The 20340-nt window shown below is 37.8% G+C and overlaps 1 protein-coding gene across 1 annotated transcript; it reads right to left on the reverse strand.

The window, feature by feature from the left end:
* Positions 1-1478: 1478 nt before the first annotated feature.
* On the reverse strand, positions 1479-5051 carry LOC107780292 (cytochrome P450 85A1-like). The gene is made up of 9 exons (XM_016600823.2): positions 4861-5051; positions 4064-4385; positions 3619-3768; positions 3113-3358; positions 2952-3038; positions 2787-2865; positions 2074-2180; positions 1709-1833; positions 1479-1566 (listed from the first exon to the last, which is right to left on the reverse strand). Exons 1-9 carry the CDS (start codon positions 5049-5051, stop codon positions 1479-1481), a joined length of 1395 nt encoding a protein of 464 aa, XP_016456309.2.
* Between the last annotated feature and the right edge of the window lie 15289 nt (positions 5052-20340).

Genomic DNA, 20340 nt, shown 5'->3' on the forward strand with positions numbered 1-20340 from the left:
ACGGAACCATCAAAACTCTGAACCAAGGTGAAATACTCAAAAGTCAAATTTGATCAACTCTTCCAACTTAAAGCTTCAAACATGAAATTCATTCTTCCAAACAAATTCTAAACAACTAAAAATCAAAACCGACGATTTACACAAGTCATAATATATCATATGAAACTACTCAACACTTCAAGTGGCTGAACGAGATGCATGTGCTCAAAACGACAAGTCCAGTCGTTACAAAAGTACTTTTGAAAAAAGTACTTTGCTAAGTTGCAATTTGTGTTTGGCTAATTTATTGAGCAGTACTTTTTACAATCAAATTGTGTTTGGTCAATCGTTTCAAAAAGTACTTTTGAGTATTAAACTACAAAAAAAATCGTAAAGGTTTAGCTTACAATTAGTATTATTTAAAAGAGATAAATGAGTTTAAATATTTATTATAATAAAAATATAATTTAATGATATTAATCAACATTAAATATAATTATTCTGAAGTGATAATATTGAGGTATCTAGTATTACTTATTGTTTACATAATAGATTTAAATATATAAAAATTTAAAAGAAGAGTATTCTACGAAGAAAAGATCTATTTATAGTAGAAAGAATATTCCAAAGAGAAATAGGAGAAATGATAAAAATATGATAGAATAAAAAAGAGAAGAAATGAATGGTAAAAAGGGAAAAAGTAGAAATATTAAACTAATGAGGGAAAATTTACAAAATTTAAATTTATTGTAAGGATATTTTTTTCCTGAACTGTTGAGTCCCACATCGGTGGGCTTTGAGTTTCTTGGTCTGCTTATATGGTCTTGGGCAAACCTCATAAGTTAGCTTTGGTGTTGAGTTAGGCTCAAGGTCCATTTATCATGAACATATTACTCCCTTCGTTTCAAATTAGATGATGTACTTTCCTTTTTAGTCTGTTCTAAAATAAATGACACATTTCTAAATTTGAAAATAATTCAACTTTAAACTCTTCATTTTACCCAATTTACCTTTAATAAGAAACTTTTATAACCATACAAATGACACGGCCACACAAAGTTTTTACCCCTTAAGCTTTTAAGACCATAAGTTTCAAAAGTTTCTTTTTTTTTTCTTAAAAATCAAACTTTCTCATCTAAATTGAAACAGAGGGAGTAATTTTTTGTTTCTGCTTCTCGGAAGAAGTTAGAAACTTCTTCCAAAAACAGAAAAACTGCTCAAAAGCACTTTTTCATTTGGCCAAACATCTAAAAAATTTCAAAAAAAACCTTTTTCACAAAAAAAAATAATATATTTTTTGCTTCCTTGCCAAAAGGCTCTAATACTAGTAGAAATAAAAAGTACTGCTTTAATGCACGAAGGAACTCATGAATATCTCCGCCGAAAAAAAGAGAGGTCTAATTCCTTATTGATTATGTTTGCGAGAACTGTAAATTTTACATCCCAATTCCTCTTTTCTTGCTGCACTATGCTTTTTCAGTACATGAATAAATCGGTGTTTAGTAAGTCGAAACTCTAATCCGCAGACCGTTTGGTGCTTGAACTCTGGGAAATTTGATAAGTTTATCACCTCCAACCTCTTCCCATCTGCAAAACACCACATTAACAAAGTTATACTCAAACAGGAAATTACAATTAAATATATTTGGAGTCATGTCATGTGCCCGTCTATTTAATTAAGTAAATAATAATTTTGAATTAATCGAACCGGGGTTTAATTATTTGTTACCTGTATCTTGTTACGAAGTAATGAAGAAATGTAGAAATTTCTGCTACCCCGAGTTCCTTTCCAGGACATAGTCTGGTACCTCCTCCAAATATCAAGAAAGAATTTTGGTACTCCAAGCTCTTATCCTACATTTTTGCAGCCATTTTTTGTCATATTAATTTATATATTAAAAAATTAAAATTAGAAGTGAATTAATCTAGAGGGTTGCAATGGATGCACTACTTTGCCTATATATATGTGTATGCACAGGCATAAAATATAATTTACTGTTGATTATAAATCCTAAATCTGCCTCGAATTAGAAGCTAAAGAAAAATAATCGTGAATTATAATATTGTTAATTCATAAATTATATAAGTACTAACCAGCCATCTCCATGGGTTGAAGGTATATGGATCGAGATAAAACCTTGAATCATAATTAACCTCTCTTGTATACACGTATATCCTCCATCCTTTGGGAATGATATATCCTGCCATAAAAAGAACACATCAAATAACTATTTATGTAGTAATACTTATTTGAGGAAATATGCTAATCTTACGTGAAAACTGTACACATCCCTTTTCAGATCAAATTGCGTCTTTTGTCCTTTTACTTATTGTGAGCATGTATAACCTAGAGTAATATATAGCGAACACGTGCAAATTAAATATGGGGCATTATCTTAAATTTCCACGACATTACACCATTAGAGCGCATATATTCGTAATAATCAGTTGTTGGTAATATATATTACTAAATGAAAGTGTCGTCAATAAGCGCGAGATTTGGTTTTGTAATCAGTACTGTTATTTCAGTTACATGACAATTTTCATAGGGGGTCATTAACAAAAGATAGGAGATATATATATAAATAAAACATAGAGGTCTTTGGAGAGTCATATTCTTTCTCTTCCTCACGATAAGCATAAAAAGAAAAAATAGTAAACGACCCAGTGCTGATGCCCATAATTAGAGAATTACCAATTATATTATAAGGATTCAAGTTATATATAGTAACTACGTGATATTATTTACAGTAATAGTATAGCTTAACTTATTATTATACACAAGATTTTGTCCCAGACCGACTTACCATTTACTTCCATATCCTGTGTGGTTTTCCTAAGAACACCATTTACAATTGTTGCTAACCTAGAGGTCTCAAAGATCACCTGCATCACAGAAATTTAAAGATTGGATTTCTAACATTAATCATTTCACAATCAATATTATCCAAATATAAATATGTCACACTTACAGCGCGCGTGAATCGCATTGCCTTATAATCATTGTAATCAATAGGATCCTCCGGCCTTTTCTTTTCTCTGATTGCCATGTGTTCTTTCTGTAGAATTATAATTAATCAGATGAATTAATCAAACAATATAATGTCGATATTTAATTGGTAATTTCACTTACTCTAAGTTCATCAATAGCTCTTGGATGATCATGAAGATATTTGATGGCCATCATAGAAGTAGTGGAGACAGTTTCATATCCAGAGTACAAAATGGTTATGATTTGATCAATCATCTCATCATCTGTTAATTTGTATCTATTTGTTTCTTCATTCATCATAAAACCAAGCATGTCTTGTTGGATTTTCTTGGAAGTTCTTCTATCTTCTATTAGTTTCCTCAGTAAGCTGACAATGTTTTTCCTCGCCTGGACACATACAAATATTTTGTTATTATTAAAGATTTCACGAGTAAATAGGTTATTTAAGATTTTAATCATTTCTATACACGGATAGTGTTAATTTGTATCTAGAAGATGATTACAAGTAATTGTTCATAAGAAATGAGATTGGTGAGTTAAATAATAAGGTAGATTAATAACCTGCTACAACATGTTAAAATACACTTATAATGTAAAAATTCATTATGCTGTTAGGGTATATATACGTTAATTAATCAGTTAATTACCTGGAATGCACGACGATAATTTGTGTTGGGAAGGTTGATAGGAAGTGAAATAGTCCCTAGTACAAGCTTGAAGAATTCAGGCATTATTTCTTGAGCTATTGAGCTACATTGAATCCCAGCAATTTGTTTCAATGATGAGAGAAATGCCATCTGCATGGGGAGGTTTGTGGGGGTGTGGAGGGATAACAAAAAAAAAAAAAATTGTTAGCACTTTACTAGATCACGGTGGAGACAAAAAACGTGAATGATTTCTTTTTATCTGTCTAAGCCTTGTTGGTATTATGAAAAGTAATAGATATCTTGTAGAATAGTCAATATCCGTAAAACTGACACTACACCGCCGTTATAAAAAAAGAAAAAGAAAATATATATTTATATATAGATGAAAACAAATCAAAACAAGACTTCTCATAAGATTTTGCAAAGCTCGTATTTATATACCCACATCTTTGGTCTTTTCTTGAATATCAATGACATTGTTTTCCAAATTGCTCCAATGGGATCTCATAAACTCATCAATTTTTGGCAAAATTTGGTCTCTAATCATAGTAGGACTGATTAGAGATAGTAATGCTCCTCTCATGTACTTGTGAGCAGCACCATGGACTGCTGCAATATTGTATTTTCCTAAAATGTCTAACATGGATTGTGGGTAACCGGGAACCAGTCCCTTTGCCTCATTAATCAGAATATATCCATTTAACTCTGGATCCATTGACACAATCGTAGGGCAACCAAGTATGTGGGATTTGAAAAAATTCCCATACCTGTTACACAAAAACATATGCATATCACTTAGGTAGGAATTCAATTAGAGGTTATCACTTTTGTCTAAATGAGGGCTCAATATGATATCAATGGAAATAGCATGTTATCAAAGGGCATGATATAATAAAGCATAGAAATATAAAACACTTGTGAATGTGATTTGTGAAGCATAACTGGAAGATCTGGTCCTTACGCTAGTGAATTGAGAATTCAGTGGCAGAACCAGAAATTCTAACAAGGAAATTAAAAAACAATATTAGAATACCATGGCATTTGATTTTAGACACTTCCCTTATGTTAGGGAGATTCGACAATTTAATATACATAATAATTTTTTTCACCAATATACCAAACAAAATTTTTCGACATTCAGACTACGACCTCATTGATTATAAGTGAAAAAGAAGAAATGTGATATGTGTATACACACACAAACACACACATACATACATACATACATATATACATACATACCTGGCTCTCTGGTTTTGCATGAAGCTTGGACCTTGTTTTAGGAATTCTGTAGTCTCACCAAAAAGTGGCCAACCCATAGTTCCAGGAGGCAAACTTTTGTTACTGTACCTGATCTCATTCCATCTAAATAAAGCAGTACACAACATGCAAAATCCAAAAATCACTGCAACAGCAACTAAGAAGAAAGCCATTGATGCTCCTAATTAAGAAGCCCCATATTAAACCACTTTACTTACAAGGCTAATTAATGGTCTAGGCTATCTCTGTTTCATGCTTATATACACCCGTAATTTAAGAATAAATTACTTACCTTTTTAATAAAAAGAAGGAATCAATTCCTAAATACAATTTCAAAACAAAACAAAAAAGGAAATGGATTAATTACCAGAAAATCAGATTGTGTATTAAAAACTATATTAGCAAGTTAGATAGTGTTTTAATAGCAGTCTTAGCAAATCGGATAATGTAATATTAACAATATTTTAGTAAATTAGATATATATGGTGTATTAATAACGATATAAGCAAATTGGATAATGTACGAATAACAATATTAGTAACAAATAAAATAGTGTTCCAATAACAATATTAGCAAATCAGGTATATATTATAATGTTAGCAAATCAGATAATTATTAATAACAATATTTGCAAATCCAATAATATTAATACTTTTTGAGTTTACGTTTTGTTACATAAATGGACACAGTACCCTACTTTTTCCAACGGGCTTTATTAAAAAATTAGCTATAAATTGATTTGAACGGAATTGTTAAGCAGTTGTTAAGGCTAATTTAACAAAGTAGACCTGCTTAATAGAATTATTCATGGGAAAACACAACGATTATGCTCTTAAAAACAGTTGCGGAAGTCTCTATCTCCTGAGTAGCCATAGCCCATGGACCACATCTTCTTCGGAATTGCAATACACGCCTCAATGCCAGCGTAGTTTTAGAATATAAAAGCCAAATATATCCCTATACTATTAGAAATAGTTTAAATATATCATCCGTTTAAGTATTAGTTCAATTATATCCTTACCGTTATACTTTGATACTAATTTGCCCCTAATTTAGACGGAGGGACACGTGACATCGTTAGAACAACTAAACACATCCCCAATTTTAATACCCGACGCGAATTAAACCCGACCCCGATTTTTACCCATAACCCTGTTAGAAGGTCAAAGTGAGCTCATGCAATGAGTTTCAATGGAGGAAAGCCTAGCTGTACAGTAGAGAGAAAAGGGAAAAAGAACCATCGGAGAAAATATCTATTATCATTAGTGAATCTCCTAACCTCCTATTTCCAGAAATACAAGTATTTATACTTGTGTTACAATGTGGCTATATTTACAAAAGTAAAAAGGCTAAAGAATATAAAAGTTATGTTGCTATATGTGTGTGTTATTATGTGGGCCGTTGGGAGAGGAGTGGGCTTGGTCTGAATGAGTCTGGAACTGAGGCCCAATCTGCTCAACACCCCCCCTCAAGATTGGGGGTGAGAACACTCCAAGCTTTCCTAGTAAATGATGGTGAGAGAGGCCTGTAAGGGGCTTGGTCATGATATCAGCCAGTTGTTCAACACTTGCAACATAATGAAGGGAGACCAAACCAGAAGTAACATTGTCGTGCACATAATGACAGTCAATCTCGATGTGTTTGGTGCGCTCATGAAAGACTGGGTTCTTAGCAATGTGAAGGGCAACATGGTTGTCACAAAAAACAGGAATAAGATGAGAAATAGAGACACCAAAAACAACAAGTTACCTGATTAACCATGACACATTAGCAACTACTTGTCGAAGGGCCCTATATTCAGCCTCAGCAGAGGACAGTGATACAGTTTGCTGCTTCTTGCTCTTCCAAGAAACAGGGCAGCCACCAAGAGTGAAAAAATAACCAGAGACAGACTTCCTGGACATGGCACAAACTGCCCAGTTTGAATCAGAATAAGCCTTGAGAGTAAAATCAACACCAGGAGAGAGGAGAATATCCATAGCTGGCACAACAGATAAGTACCTCAGAACATGTATAACAACAAGCACGTGAGGGACTTGAGGAGCATGAAGGGATTGACTGAGATGTTGTACTGAGAAAACAATATCATGTCTTGTGTGCTGTAGAAAATTAAGTTTGCCACCTATCCTCTTATAAGTACCAGGATCAGATAGTGGCTCCCCCATATCAGTTGAGAGTTTGAGAGAGGCATCGATATGAGTGACAACAGAGAAAAACTTCTAGCAATGAAACTCTGAAAGTAAATCAGAGGTAAATTTGTGTTGAGTCATAAGAAAACCAGCAACAACTTAGTGACTTTCAGGCCCAAAAAATAGTGAATAGACCCCAGGTGCTTGATTTTGAACAGAGTATCAAGGAAAGCCTTAACATCATCCAGCTCAGAAACATCATCACCAGCTAGAAGGATGTCATCAACATAAACATCTAGAACCGTGAGGGAACGGCCAGTGGACTTGAGGAATAAAGAATAGTCAGTTTTACTAGGATTGTAGCCTATACTGAGCAAGGCCTCAAAGAGCTTAGAAAACCACTGTCTAGAGGCATGCTTGAGGCTATATAGAGACTTCCTTATCTTGCAAACCAATGGATAAGAGGAAGAGGAAGAAGTAGAAGAAAGCTGCAAACTAGGAGGGATCTTCATATAAACTTCTTCATGAAGATCACTATGTAAAAAGGCATTGTTGACATCTAGTTGATAAACAATCCAATTCCTCAAAGCAGCAATGGTAAGGAGTCACTTAATGGTGGTGATTTTAAACACAGGGAAAAAAGTCTCATTGTAATCAATGCTTTCTTTCTGAGTGTCGCCCCTTATCACTAATCTGGCCTTGTACCTTTCAATGGAACCATCAAACCTTTGTTTGATCTTGTAGACCCATTTACAAGGTATAAGCTTCTTGTGAGAGGGAAGGGGAATGTCCCAAGTGTGATTTTCATATAAAGCTTGGAATTCCTTTAGCATGGACTCCTGTCAAGCAGGGTGAGATGCAGCCTGTTAGTAAAACTGGGGCTCATGCATGTGGAAAACAGAGGAAGAGACCTTAGAAACTAGAGAAACAGGAGCTTTGGAGTAAGATATGGACAAACATAATCCCTTAAATGGGGTGGAGGATTACTAATCCTTGAAGAATGTCTGATAGGGAGAGAAACATGAGGAGCAGGAGGGATAACCGGTGGAGAAGGAGAAAGAGGATTAGTGGTAAAGGGGGGAGAAATAGAAACAACAGGAGGAGAGGTAATGGAAGAAGGAGGATAAGTAGCAGAAGTGGGAGAAGGTGGAAAGTTAGGTAAATCTACAAAGGGAGTAGGAGAAGAAGGAAAAGTTTGTGAATGAGGAGATGAAAAAGGAAATACATGCTCATGAAATACAACATCTCTAGAATATAGGATAGCATGGCTGAAAAGAGTTGGCAACTTGTAACCTTTCTTGCCACAGGGATAGCCAAGAAAGATACAAGGCAGTGCTCTTATCTGAAACTTGTCTCTTCCAAATTTGGGTGTGGTGGAATAGCATAAGTATCCAAAGGATCTATGATGATCATAGTGAGTGGAATGACCATGCAATTTTCATAGGATATATGTTGTTCAGGACAGTGGAGGGAAATCTATTGATGAGGCATGTGGCTGTGAGAACACATTCACCCCAATACTTGGTAGGTAAATGTGAATGGAAAAGCAAAGCTCTAGAAGTTTCTAAGAGATGTTTGTGCTTTCTTTCCACAACACTATTCTGTTGAGGAGTGTGAGGGATGGTAGTTTGGTGTAGTATACCTTGAGCAGTAAAGAAAAATTTGGACTCAGAACTAGTTCCTAGTTCAAAAGCATTATCAGACCAGAAAGATTGAACTGAAGTGTGAAATTGAGTTTGAACCATAGAGGTGAAAGCTTTTAAAATCAAAAGAGCATTGCTTTTAGAAGAGAGTATGTGTGTCCAAGTTACTCTAGTGTAATCATCTACTAGAGTTAGAAAATACTTAAAATTATTATAAGTGGGGGTATTATAGGGGCCCCAAATATCAATGTGAACCAACTGAAAAAGGGGCTGAAGAATGAATGGTACTGTTAGGGAATGGGAGTCTCTACTGTCTAGCCATGGGACAAACAAGACATATAAAAGGCTGTTTGGAATAGATTTTATTAGAAATGAAAGGAATGAATTTCATCCTATTATAGGGAATCTGACACATTATTTGATGCCAAAAATAGTCTGTTTTATTGATGTGAGTGTGTGGATTACAAAAGGGACTCGGTGGAATGGGATCATTAACAGAAGTAGAACTAGAACAAGTAAAAATAGTAGAATCAGAAGCATTACATGGTGAAGGTAAAACACAAAAAGGAGATTTAACATCATCAGCAAGATGGAGGAAATATATCCCATTATCAGCTCTATCAATTTTCAGTGGCCTCTTCAGAGAAGGGCCCTGTAAAAAACACTTAGAAATGGTGAGAACTGCATAACATTTAAACTGTAAAAATAGATGGTAAATGAAAATTAGATTGAATTGGAAATATAGAACAAGAACAACATTGTGAAGAATTATGTCAGATCTAAGGTGTAGAGAACCAGTGAAGACAACTTTTACTTTGTAGCCATTTGGTAAAGTTATCAAGTAAGGTCTAACTAGTGGTGTTAAATTGTGAAGTAAATGTTTGTGGGGGGTCATGTGATTAGTGTCCCCTGAGTCTAAGATCCAAGTGTCTATGGTGAATTGATATGATGCACAAGCATGAAAGTCCACATAATTAACTACATCACTACAGAACAAACATACAAAATTGCATAAGTAGTGTTCTCTCCAGAAGACATGTTATTGTTGCTGGCCCCAAGGTAGATATAAGATTGTTGTAGTAAACTCAGAAGGTGTTGATATTGTTCTTGAGTGAAACTATGTGAATAAATATCAGGAGTTGTGGAACCTTGGGGAGAAGATGATGGAATACCAGAGGAAGAAGCATCAACATGCACACAAGAGGCTGATCTTTTGTTCTTGTTAAACTTGAAATCAGGGGGAAATCCATGAAGCTTGTAAGACTTTTTAATAGTGTGCCCAGGTTTCTTGCAATATTTGCAAGATATAGACTGATTAAGTCTCTTTGTCTCAAATTGAATTCTCTGATAGAAAGACCTCTGACCATTGTTAGGTGAAGAAGAAGCAGAGAAAGAGACAGATTCAATAGAAAAACCTGGAGAATATGCTTTCTCTCTTTGTTTTTCATCATGCTGCAGAATAGAGTAGGCTTTACTGACAGTTGGGAGAGGGGTCATCATAAGAATGTTGCTCTTGACTGTGGAGTATGAATCATTTAGCCCAGCAAGGAACCAGAATAGTTTGATTTCCTCTAGGAATCTAGGAAGGGCTCCACATGAGCAAACAGGTATGACATAAGTTATGTTCATCTCATCCTAAAGACTGCGTAGTTAGGTGAAATATGAAGCTATGTCTGAGGTCCCTTGGGAGATAGAACCAATCTCACTTTGGATTTGAATGAATTTTGACCTATTTGATTGACCAAACCTCTCATTTATATCCAACCATATCTCTCTAGTAGTGCCATACCCTAAGACACTGGTAGCAATCTCTTTAGATAGAGAATTGGTGATCTAAGCAATCACCATATCGCTACACCTTTTCCAATAAGGGTAATAAGGAGAATCCTCAGTAGGTTTATCATGGCGGCCATTAATTAGCCTAATTTGTTCTTGGCAGAAAGAGACACAAGCATGCTCTTCCTCCAAGCCACAAAACCAGTACCATCAAAAGGAAGAGAGACTAAATGAGTACCAGGACTATCAGAAGGGTGCACGTAGAAAGGATGTGAAAAATCTAAGGTGAAAGTTGAAAACCCTCTGATGAATTAACTTCATCAATATCCATAATCAAAACTCAATTTTAATACCACAAACACAGAAATAAAAGGCTATAAGGCTAATATTGATGAAACAAATACAAGAAATTGAAGCTTGAAGAAGATAATACCGATTTTGCTTCAACAACTCAAAATCACCAGTAAAACTCTTCACGAGTTAACGAAATGACCAGTAGAAGAAATCCTCAGCTACTATTTCGACATAGATGACAACAGATACTTTGGAACTCCACCAGAGAAGGAACCTTCTTCGGAAGTTAGGGTTTTTTCGAACTTGTAGAAAACTACAGAATCTAACCTCGAGGCTAGGATCGGAAGGAAGAGGAGAATGAACGGAGTTTATTCACCTGCTCTGATACCATGTTAGAAGCTCATAGTCAGCTCATGCAATGGGTTTCAATGGAGGAAACCCTAGCTATACAGTAGAGAGAAAAAGGGAAAAGAACTGTTGGAGAAAATATCTATTATCATTAATGAATCTCCTAACTTCTTATTTCCGGAAATACAAGTATTTATACTTGTGTTACAATGTGGCTATATTTACAAAGGTAAAATGGCTAAAGAATATAAAAGCTATGTTGCTATATGTGTTTGTTATTATGTGGGCCGCTAGGAGAGGAGTGGGCATGGTCTGAAGGAGTCCGTAACTGAGGCCCAATCTTCTCGACAAACCCGGACTCAATTTTCCCCAAAACTTATTGAATTGTACAACTAAACACATGGAAATATGGGACCCATATCCACCCTCATCGTCTTCTTCATCTCTTCAAAATTCCCAATTCCTACCATTACTAAACCCGACAGACATACCAGCCCCATCATGCACATAAAGAACCTGACAACATCATTGATGCTAACTCCATGCATCTTTTTCTGTGCAAACACAAACGTAGGTTAAATTTCTCAAGCCCTTCCAAATTAGAATTTATAGGTAACTCTTTGTGATACCAGATTTTGGTAAAAATGACATAAAATCAACTACCCAGCAGAGTTAGAGAGCTTAAGACTTTAGTAGCACAAAATAAAAAAGGCAATAAATTAAAGCATATGGTAAAGTGGAGATGAGACTTCTTAAATTTTTAAAAAAAGTTTATATGGATCAGACTCCTTTTTAATCTCCACTATTAAATCTAATGGACCAGATTTATTTGGGTAGAAAGAAAAACGCATATGGCCATATTTAACTTGAAAGATTCAAATTTAAAACAAAATTAGAGATTTCTGTGTGCTGATGTGATTTCTGTGTGCTTGTGATTCCATGGATGAAGTGCGAGATGTGATTTCTGTGTGCTTGTGATTCCATGGATGAAGTGCGAGATGTGATTTCTGTGTGCTGATGATGGGCCAGTCTGGAGGACTTGAGGCCGGGTTATGACTGTGGCTTGACCACGGGGATTTCGGTTGTGTGAGCACGTGCTTTGGACTTATAAGTCCAGTAATATCCCTACGAGTGGAATTTGTGGCTCGATGAGCGGTGGAGTGGCTTTGTGATGAGTATGATGTGATTGCGGGATGTGTTAAGATGGTTTGAATGTGACGAGAAGTGTTTCCTTGAAATGTAAAGAAGGGGCCATTGGGTGCTTGTTTTTCGTTTTGATGTGACGTACATTCTCGAATATGAATGTTTTGAAGGATCTTTCACGTTGTTAAATTTTGGGACAAATTAAATTCTCATGTCTTGTTAATGAGTTGGACTCAGAAAGATTAAGTGATTGCATAGTAATTGGAATTGCGAAAGGGTATAACAAGATACCAATTTGAGATTAAATAGGTAGGTTATCCCATGCGGAGTAATCTACGTTAATGTGTTCCTTATAATGTGAGTGGAGAGTTTCTTTACTGCCAGCGGAGTGTATGTGTTGAGATTTAAATTTGAATCTGGTTGAGAAAGTTGATTTGAGTGTCAAGAGAATGAATGCGAGCTTAGCGGATGATTGAGGTATTTTTATGGTTGGCGATGTATGAGCTTGAGAAGAATTTTTGTTGAACTGACTGCGGTATTATGGCAGTAATAGAGTATGGGTATTGTGAGTTATCGAGTGTTTTAATCTATGGCTTTGAGCCAAGTGGGGGAGCCTGTTATTAATAATTCAATTCATATTTATATCTTAAATTTTAGTTTTGGTCTAAGGCATACTTGTGGATTAGTTATGACTTGCAAAGGTTGAGATCGAGGATGACTCGAGTACTGATATTACTAAATATGGGTTATATTGCGCTTTATGAGTATATAAAAATCATGGGATGACTAAGTTGTTATTTTTGAATGATGTAGTGCGCATGGAGAATGAATTTGATCGGTGGTGTTGAGGCAGGGTTACCTTTTTGTGTGTTGCTGTGCTAATGGGGCACATGTCTTTCAGCCCGTTTGGACGGTGTAATTTAGATTTGAGAAATGTGGGCGACTCCCGGGAAGGTTCTAATGGGTTAGAGATTTATATGTAGCAATCGAGATTTTTTTGGATTTCTGTATGGATAGAATCTGAGATTTATATTTAATGGTGTGGACTTGCGGTAATTCTGTATGGCTATGGATTCTACATTCCAGTATAAGAAAGGTAAATGAATAGTTTTAAATTCACATAAGGTCTTTCAGAGTGGGTGTCTTGGTTGTGGTACTTTGTGGTGCTTAAGAAGAATACAATGGCTTATGGGCCTTAGGGTGGTGTGGTTTTATGTTATGGTGTCTTATAGTGAGCTTTGGGTAAGGATCGTAGTATTCTGACAAGGAGAAGTGTCAACTTGAGGGTAATTCAGAAGAAACTCAGAGAAAATAGGACAACTGGGTAGTAGGCTAGACCAATATGGTAATGGTATGATCGGTTCTTTTGGGTGATTATGATGTGGTGAGGCTGTACAAATGTTTTGGTGGCAATATTCTTAGGTTTGGTGACCTGCGTGGCTTGGTCGAGTTAGAGGAATTCAGTTCTGATAGCTTTGTTATGTGCAAATGGATTTCAAAGTGTTCTTGATGGTTTCTACCATGGTTTGAACTAGATATTTTCTATCAGTGTGTGGAACGTGTTATGTATTGTGATTTCCTCCTGGAAGGAAGCAAGAGTAAGGATTCTAACTGACCGGGTATGTAATTTACTGGTGACTCAGAGTGTTAATGAGGTTATTGTGTTTTCATGTAATGGCCTAATAGTGGCGGCGTGTGGAGTGAGACTGAAATTTGCATGTGCAAGTATACGGTTCAGCTTTGAAGGGATGGTCATAAATTCTTAGACAACATGGGTGGTTCCAAATGACTAGGTGAATACTATAACTAGTTGGTATTACATGAGAAGGGTGCGTATTTCAGAAGGCGCATTGTGTTTTAACTTACGAATATTTTATTAGTATTACGGTACTCACCTGGTTGATAGACTGCTGGTATTCAAGTTTTTTGCTATGTGGCACGAAACATTTTTAGAAGAATTCGTCGTGGGTTGATTGTGCAAGAAAGATGTGTTAGTCATTGGAGTGCTGGAGTTGGGACCAGTTACGGTGATTCATGTATCCTGTGAATTTGGAGACCGGGAGTTCTCAGAAGCATATTGTTTCAGGGTTGCGACCAGTTTGAGGTGAGTATTTTATTTAAACTCAGTTGAGGCACTAGTTGCATTAATTATTTATGATAGCTACACGCTACGAGTATGTATATATGTGAGGTTTGAGCCCACGTACTGGCACTGGGGCAATCGTCCGTGCGATTGATGTTAAAGTGAGCTCTAGAAGAGCTGGTTACCATTATTAGATTCGTGTGTCTTGGTTATACTATATATGATGAGCTTATAGCATTACAGTTGTGGTGGTGCTTTTTGAACTTGCAATATCGTTCTATTAGTTGAGACATTTTCCATTTTTGGGTACCCGGATTGCGCAGTTATGGCTTGAGTTATATTGTTGTGGCGTGTCTATGGGATAATTGTCTTTAATAATAGGGGAACGGGATTCTAAAAGTCAAAATGACATGTTGGGTCATTACATTATCCACCTTTTAAACAAACGTTCGTCCTCGAGCGGGTTTAGAATTGTATCTGTAGTGCTGAATATATATGGATATCTGCTCCGTATGTTTTTCTCGGCCTTCCAAGCCGCTTCCTCGACTGGTTGGCCCCTCCACTAGACCTTTACTGCAGAAATCCTCTTGGACCTCAACTGGCGAACCTGTTTATCAACAATGGCAACTGGTTCTTCTTCATAGCCCAAACTATTATCTAGTTGAACTGTGCTTAAGTCTAACACATGTGATAGGTCGGCATGATACTTCCGGAGCATAGATACATGGAAAACCAGATGAACTCCTGATAGGCTGGGAGGCAATGCAAGCTCATAAACAACCTCCCCAACTCGTCTCAACACCTCAAATGGGACTATAAACCTTGGGCTCAATGTCCCCCTTTTCCCAAATCTCATGATTCCTTTCATCGGCGAAACTTTCAAGAGAACTTTTTCACCCACCATAAATGATAAATCACGCGCTTTCTAATCCGCGTAACTCTTCTGTCTGGACTGTAGTGTACGAAGTCGCTCCTGATTCAACTTTACCTTTTCCAAGGAATCCTTTACCAAATCAGTACCATATAACTTAGCCTCACCAGGCTCAAACCATCTGATGGGAAAACGACATCGCCGACCATATAAAGCCTCAAATAGATCCATCTCGATGTTGGATTAGTAACTGTTATTATAAGCAAACTCGGCCAAAGGCAAGAAACGATCCCACTGACCTCCAAAGTCAATCACACATGCCCTGAGCATATCCTCCAAAATATGAATTGTCCGTTTTGACTACCCGTCGGTATGTGGATGAAAGGTTGTGCTGAGCTCTAGACGGGTCCCCAATTCACTCTGTACAGCTCTCGAGAAATGTGAAGTAAACTGAGGGCCTCTATCTGATATGATAGAAATTGGCACACCGTGCAACTGAACTATCTCCTGAATATATATCTGGGCCAACCTCTCTGAAGTATACATAGTAACTATCTCCTGAATATAAATTTGGGCCAACCTCTCTGATATATACATAGTCACAATAGGAATAAAGTATGCCGACTTGGTCAACCTGTCGACAATGACCCAAACTGCATCAAACTTCCGCAAGGTCCGTGACAACCCAACTACACAGTCCATAGTGATGCGTTCCCGTTTCCACTCTGGTATAGTCATCTGCTGAAGTAGGCCACCTAGCCTCTGGTGCTCATATTTAACTTGTTGGCAATTTAGACACCTAGATACATACTCAACTATGTCCTTTTTCATTTGTCGCCACCAATAATGCTGCTTCAGGTCACGATATATCTTCGTAGCACCTGGATGAATAGAATACCGAGAATTGTGTGCTTCCTCTTGGATCTTTTTCCTCAATCCATCCACATTAGGAACACATAGACGATCCTGGAGTCGCAGAACACCATCCGCTCTAATAGTAACTTCCTTGGAACCACCCCGTAGTACTGTTTCTCGAAGAACCATAATGTGTGGATCATCATACTGGCGAACCTTGATCTGCTCAGATAGTGAAGACTGAGCTACAACACATGCAAGAACTCGGCTGGGATCTGAAATATCCAGCCTCACAAGTTTGTTGGCCAAGGACTGAATATCCAAAGCAAATGGCCTCTCCTCTGCTGAAATGAAGGCCAAACTATCCATACTCTCCGCCTTTCTACTCAAGGCGTCTGTAACCACATTTGCTTTGCTCAGATGATATAGGATAGTAATATCATAATCTTTCAGTAACTCCAGCCATCTGCGCTGCCTCAAATTTAGGTCCCTCTGCTTGAACAAATGTTGCAAACTGCGAAGATCAGTGTAAACTTCACAAGACACCCCATAAAGATAATGCCTCCAAATCATTAGAGCATAAACAATCGCAGTTAACTCCAAATCATGTATCGGATAATTCTTCTCGTGGGGCTTCAGCTAGCATGAAGCATATGCAATAACTCGCCTTTCCTGCATTAATACACAACCCAAGCCAATGTGTGAAGTGCCACAATACATTGTATACATCCCCAAACCGGAAGGCAACACTAACACTGGTGTTGTAGTCAATGCTTCCTTGAGCTTCTGAAAGCTCACCTCACAATTATCGGACCATCGGAACATAGCACCCTTCTAGGTTAATTTGGTAAAAGGTGTTGCAATAGATGAAAAACCTTCAACGGACCGGCGATAATAACCTGCTAAACCCAGAAAACTCCTGATCTCAGTCGCCGAAGTAGGACGATGCTAATTCTGAACCGCCTCAATCTTTTTGGGATCAACCTTAATATCCTCGCCCGATACAATATGCCCCAAAAATGCTACAGACTCTAGCCAGAACTCATATTTAGAGAACTTAGCATATAGCTTTTGTTCCCGCAACGTCTGAAGCACTACTCTCATATGCTGCTCATGATCCTCCTTATTTTGCGAGTAGATCAAAATGTCATCAATGAAGACAATGACAAACGAATCAATATATGTCCTGAATACGCTGTTCATCAGATCCATAAACATTGTCGGGGCGTTAGTTAAACCGAATGACATCACCAGAAACTCATAATGACCATATCTAGTCCGGAAAGCAGTCTTCGGAACATCCGAATCCCAAATCTTCAACTGATGGTACCTCGACCTTAAGTCGATCTTAGAGAACACCCTAGCACCCTGCAACTGGTCAAATAGATCATCAATAAGCGACAACGGGTACTTGTTCTTAATAGTGACTTTGTTCAATTTGCGATAATCAATACACATCCGCATTGTTCCATCCTTCTTCTTCACAAATAATACCGGTGCACCCCAAGGCGATACACTCGATATAACGAATCCTTTGTCTAGTAACTCTTCAAGATGTTCTTTCAATTCTTTCGGAGCCATGCGATACAGTGGGATAGATATAGGTTGGGTATCTGGAGCCAGGTAAATACATAAATCAATATCACGATCAGGTGGCATACTTGGAAGATCTAAAGGAAATAACATCGGAGAACTCCCGAACTACAGGCACAGAATCAATAGCCGGAGTCTCTGCAGTAGTATCCCGAACATAGGCTAGATAAGCCAAACAACCCTTCTCAACCATATGTTGATCCTTCATAAAAGAAATAGCCCGATTAAATGAACTAACAGTTGAACCCTTCTACTCCAGCCTAGGAAACACTAGCATAGCCAAGGTAACAGTCTTGGCATAACAATATAGAATAGCATGATATGGAGATAACCAGTCCATGCCCAGAATAATTTCAAAGTCAGTCATCTCAAGTAGTAGAAGATTTGCTCTACTTTCATAAGCACAGAATATAATAATACAGGACCGGTAGATCCAGTTTACAATAACAGAATCGCCCACAAGAGTGGACACATAAATAGGAGTACTCAAGGACTCACGAGAAATACTTAGGAAATGAGCAAATAAATATGACACATATGAATACGTAGATCCTGGATCAAATAATACTGAGGCATCTTTGCCGCAAACAGAAATAATACATGTAATCACGGCATTTGAGGCCTCTGCATTTAGTCTGACCGGAAAAACATAGAACCAAGCTGGAGTGCCAACTGGCTAGCCTCCACCTCTAGGACAACCCTTACCCACCTGTCCTCCACCTCTTGGTGGTCGAACAACTGGTGGAGCAACTAGTCTGGAACTAGTTTACCCCGAAGCCTGGGGCAGAATCTCCGTATGTAACTGGGATCCTCGCACTCGTAACAACTCTTTGGTGCGATGGGATGCTGACTAAGTGTCTGGCCTTGGCGACCTGAATACCCACTGGAAGGACCTTGAATAGTTGGTGGGCGATAAAAACTCTCTGGTATAGCACTGAGATAAGGTCGCACTGGAGGATGCTGGATATGGGGGCCTGCTGGACTGCCCTCTCACGAACTGACCTCTGCCCCCAGATGGAGCACCTCTGAACTCTCCAGAATACCTAAACCGCTTATCTCTAGTAACCTGCTCTCAGCTACGCTGACGCACACCCTCAATTCTCTGGGCAATCTCCACGACTAGCTCATAAGAAGTACCCATCTCAACCTCTCGAGCCATAGTGGCCTGAATGCCAGTATGTAAACCCGCAATAAACCTCTGCACTCTCCCTGCCTTAGTAGGGAGTATCATAAGTGCATGGCGAGATAACTTAGAGAACCTCGCCTCATAATCGGTCATTGACATCTGACCTTGCTGGAGCTACTCAAACTGAAACCTCAACTCTTCCCTCTGGGAGGGTGGAATATACATGTCCAGGAAAATACAGGTGAACATGTCCCAAGTCATAGGAGGAGAATCTGCTGGTCTGCCAAGAATATAAGACTTCCACCATCTACGGACTCTACCCTTTAGCTGAAAAGTTGCAAAGTTTACCCCATGAAACTCCAATATCCTCATGTTGTACAGTCTATCCCTACACCGATCAATGAAATCCTGGGGATCCTCATGTCGCTCACCCCCAAAGACAAGAGGATGTAGTCTAGTCCATCTGTCCAATAGTTTTTGCGGATCAGCGGCTGCAGTTGGCAAAGGCTCAGGTGTAGCTGCTGCCACTGGCTGGGCTCCACCCACGGGTAGTGAACCTTGGGTCTGATTTACAGCAACTGCCTGCCCATGAGACTGCGCGGTAGGGTTTTGTGCTCCCCCGAACGCCTGAAATATGGCTGTGTCTGCCGGAAATAAACCGACCTGAGTCATAGTGTCCATGAACAGCAGCATACCCCATGACATCCTGAAATCCCGGTGCAGATGTGAAATCCACCGGAGTTGGCTCTGCCACAGGCACCTCACCATGTTCCTAAATAATAGGGTTCTCTGTTGGACCCACTGGCGGCATAACTGGAACAGTCTCCGTACCGACCCGCAAGACTCTATTAGGTTTGCTCATAACTTGTGAGACCTATGTGAACCTAGTTCTCTGATACCATGTTGTCACGATCCAATTTTCACTATAAGTCGTGATGGCGCCCAACACTACAGCTAGGCAAGCCAACTAGTAATTTAAACCCATATTATATTATTTAAAATTAATCGAGTAATTAAACTCTTCTTACTTGCAAGATTTAAAACATTATGAAAAGAACTGGTAAATTAAAATAACCAAGAAAATAATTAAATCAAAACATTCTACTAGTGTGTGTGCCAAGACCTGGTGTCATAAGTGTATGAGCATCTAGTAGATTATATAAAACTCCAAATACTGTCTGAAATAAAATTGATAGAATGTAAATACAAGAAGTGACACTGGTAGCTGCAGAACGGCTCAGAAAGGCAGCTCACTACTATGCCTCTGGATAACATGGGTGTAAGATGATAGGTCCTCCACTAGTACTTGCCTCAAGTCCTGCACAAAAAATGCAGCAAATATAGTGTGAGTACGTAAACAACGTGTACCGAGTAAGTATCAAGCCTAATTTCGAAGTGGTAGAGATGAGATGGTCGACTTTGACATTCACTAAGGGTCAACAATAATAAATAGAATGAAATAGAATTATTTAAATCAGCATGATTTACAGAGTTAATCAATATTTTTTTTTCAATTAGCAGAAATAATAAAAATCCTTCAAATACAATAATTTCTAATCTATTAATTAAATCCACAATCTGCAAGAAAAATAGCAAGGTAT

The sequence above is a fragment of the Nicotiana tabacum genome, chromosome 17 (genome assembly GCF_000715075.1).
Source record: "Nicotiana tabacum cultivar K326 chromosome 17, ASM71507v2, whole genome shotgun sequence".
NCBI lineage: Eukaryota > Viridiplantae > Streptophyta > Magnoliopsida > Solanales > Solanaceae > Nicotiana > Nicotiana tabacum.

What these genes read in the sequence shown, in the direction of transcription:
- LOC107780292 (XM_016600823.2), bottom strand. Translation starts at nt 5,051, where the DNA reads ATGGCTTTCTTCTTAGTTGCTGTTGCAGTGATTTTTGGATTTTGCATG. An exon ending in TTCAAGAAAAGACCAAAGAT is followed by an intron (nt 3,769 to 4,063) that starts GTGGGTATATAA and finishes CTCCCCATGCAG; the next exon opens with ATGGCATTTCTCTCATCATT. An exon ending in TACTTCGTAACAAGATACAG is followed by an intron (nt 1,567 to 1,708) that starts GTAACAAATAAT and finishes GGTGTTTTGCAG; the next exon opens with ATGGGAAGAGGTTGGAGGTG.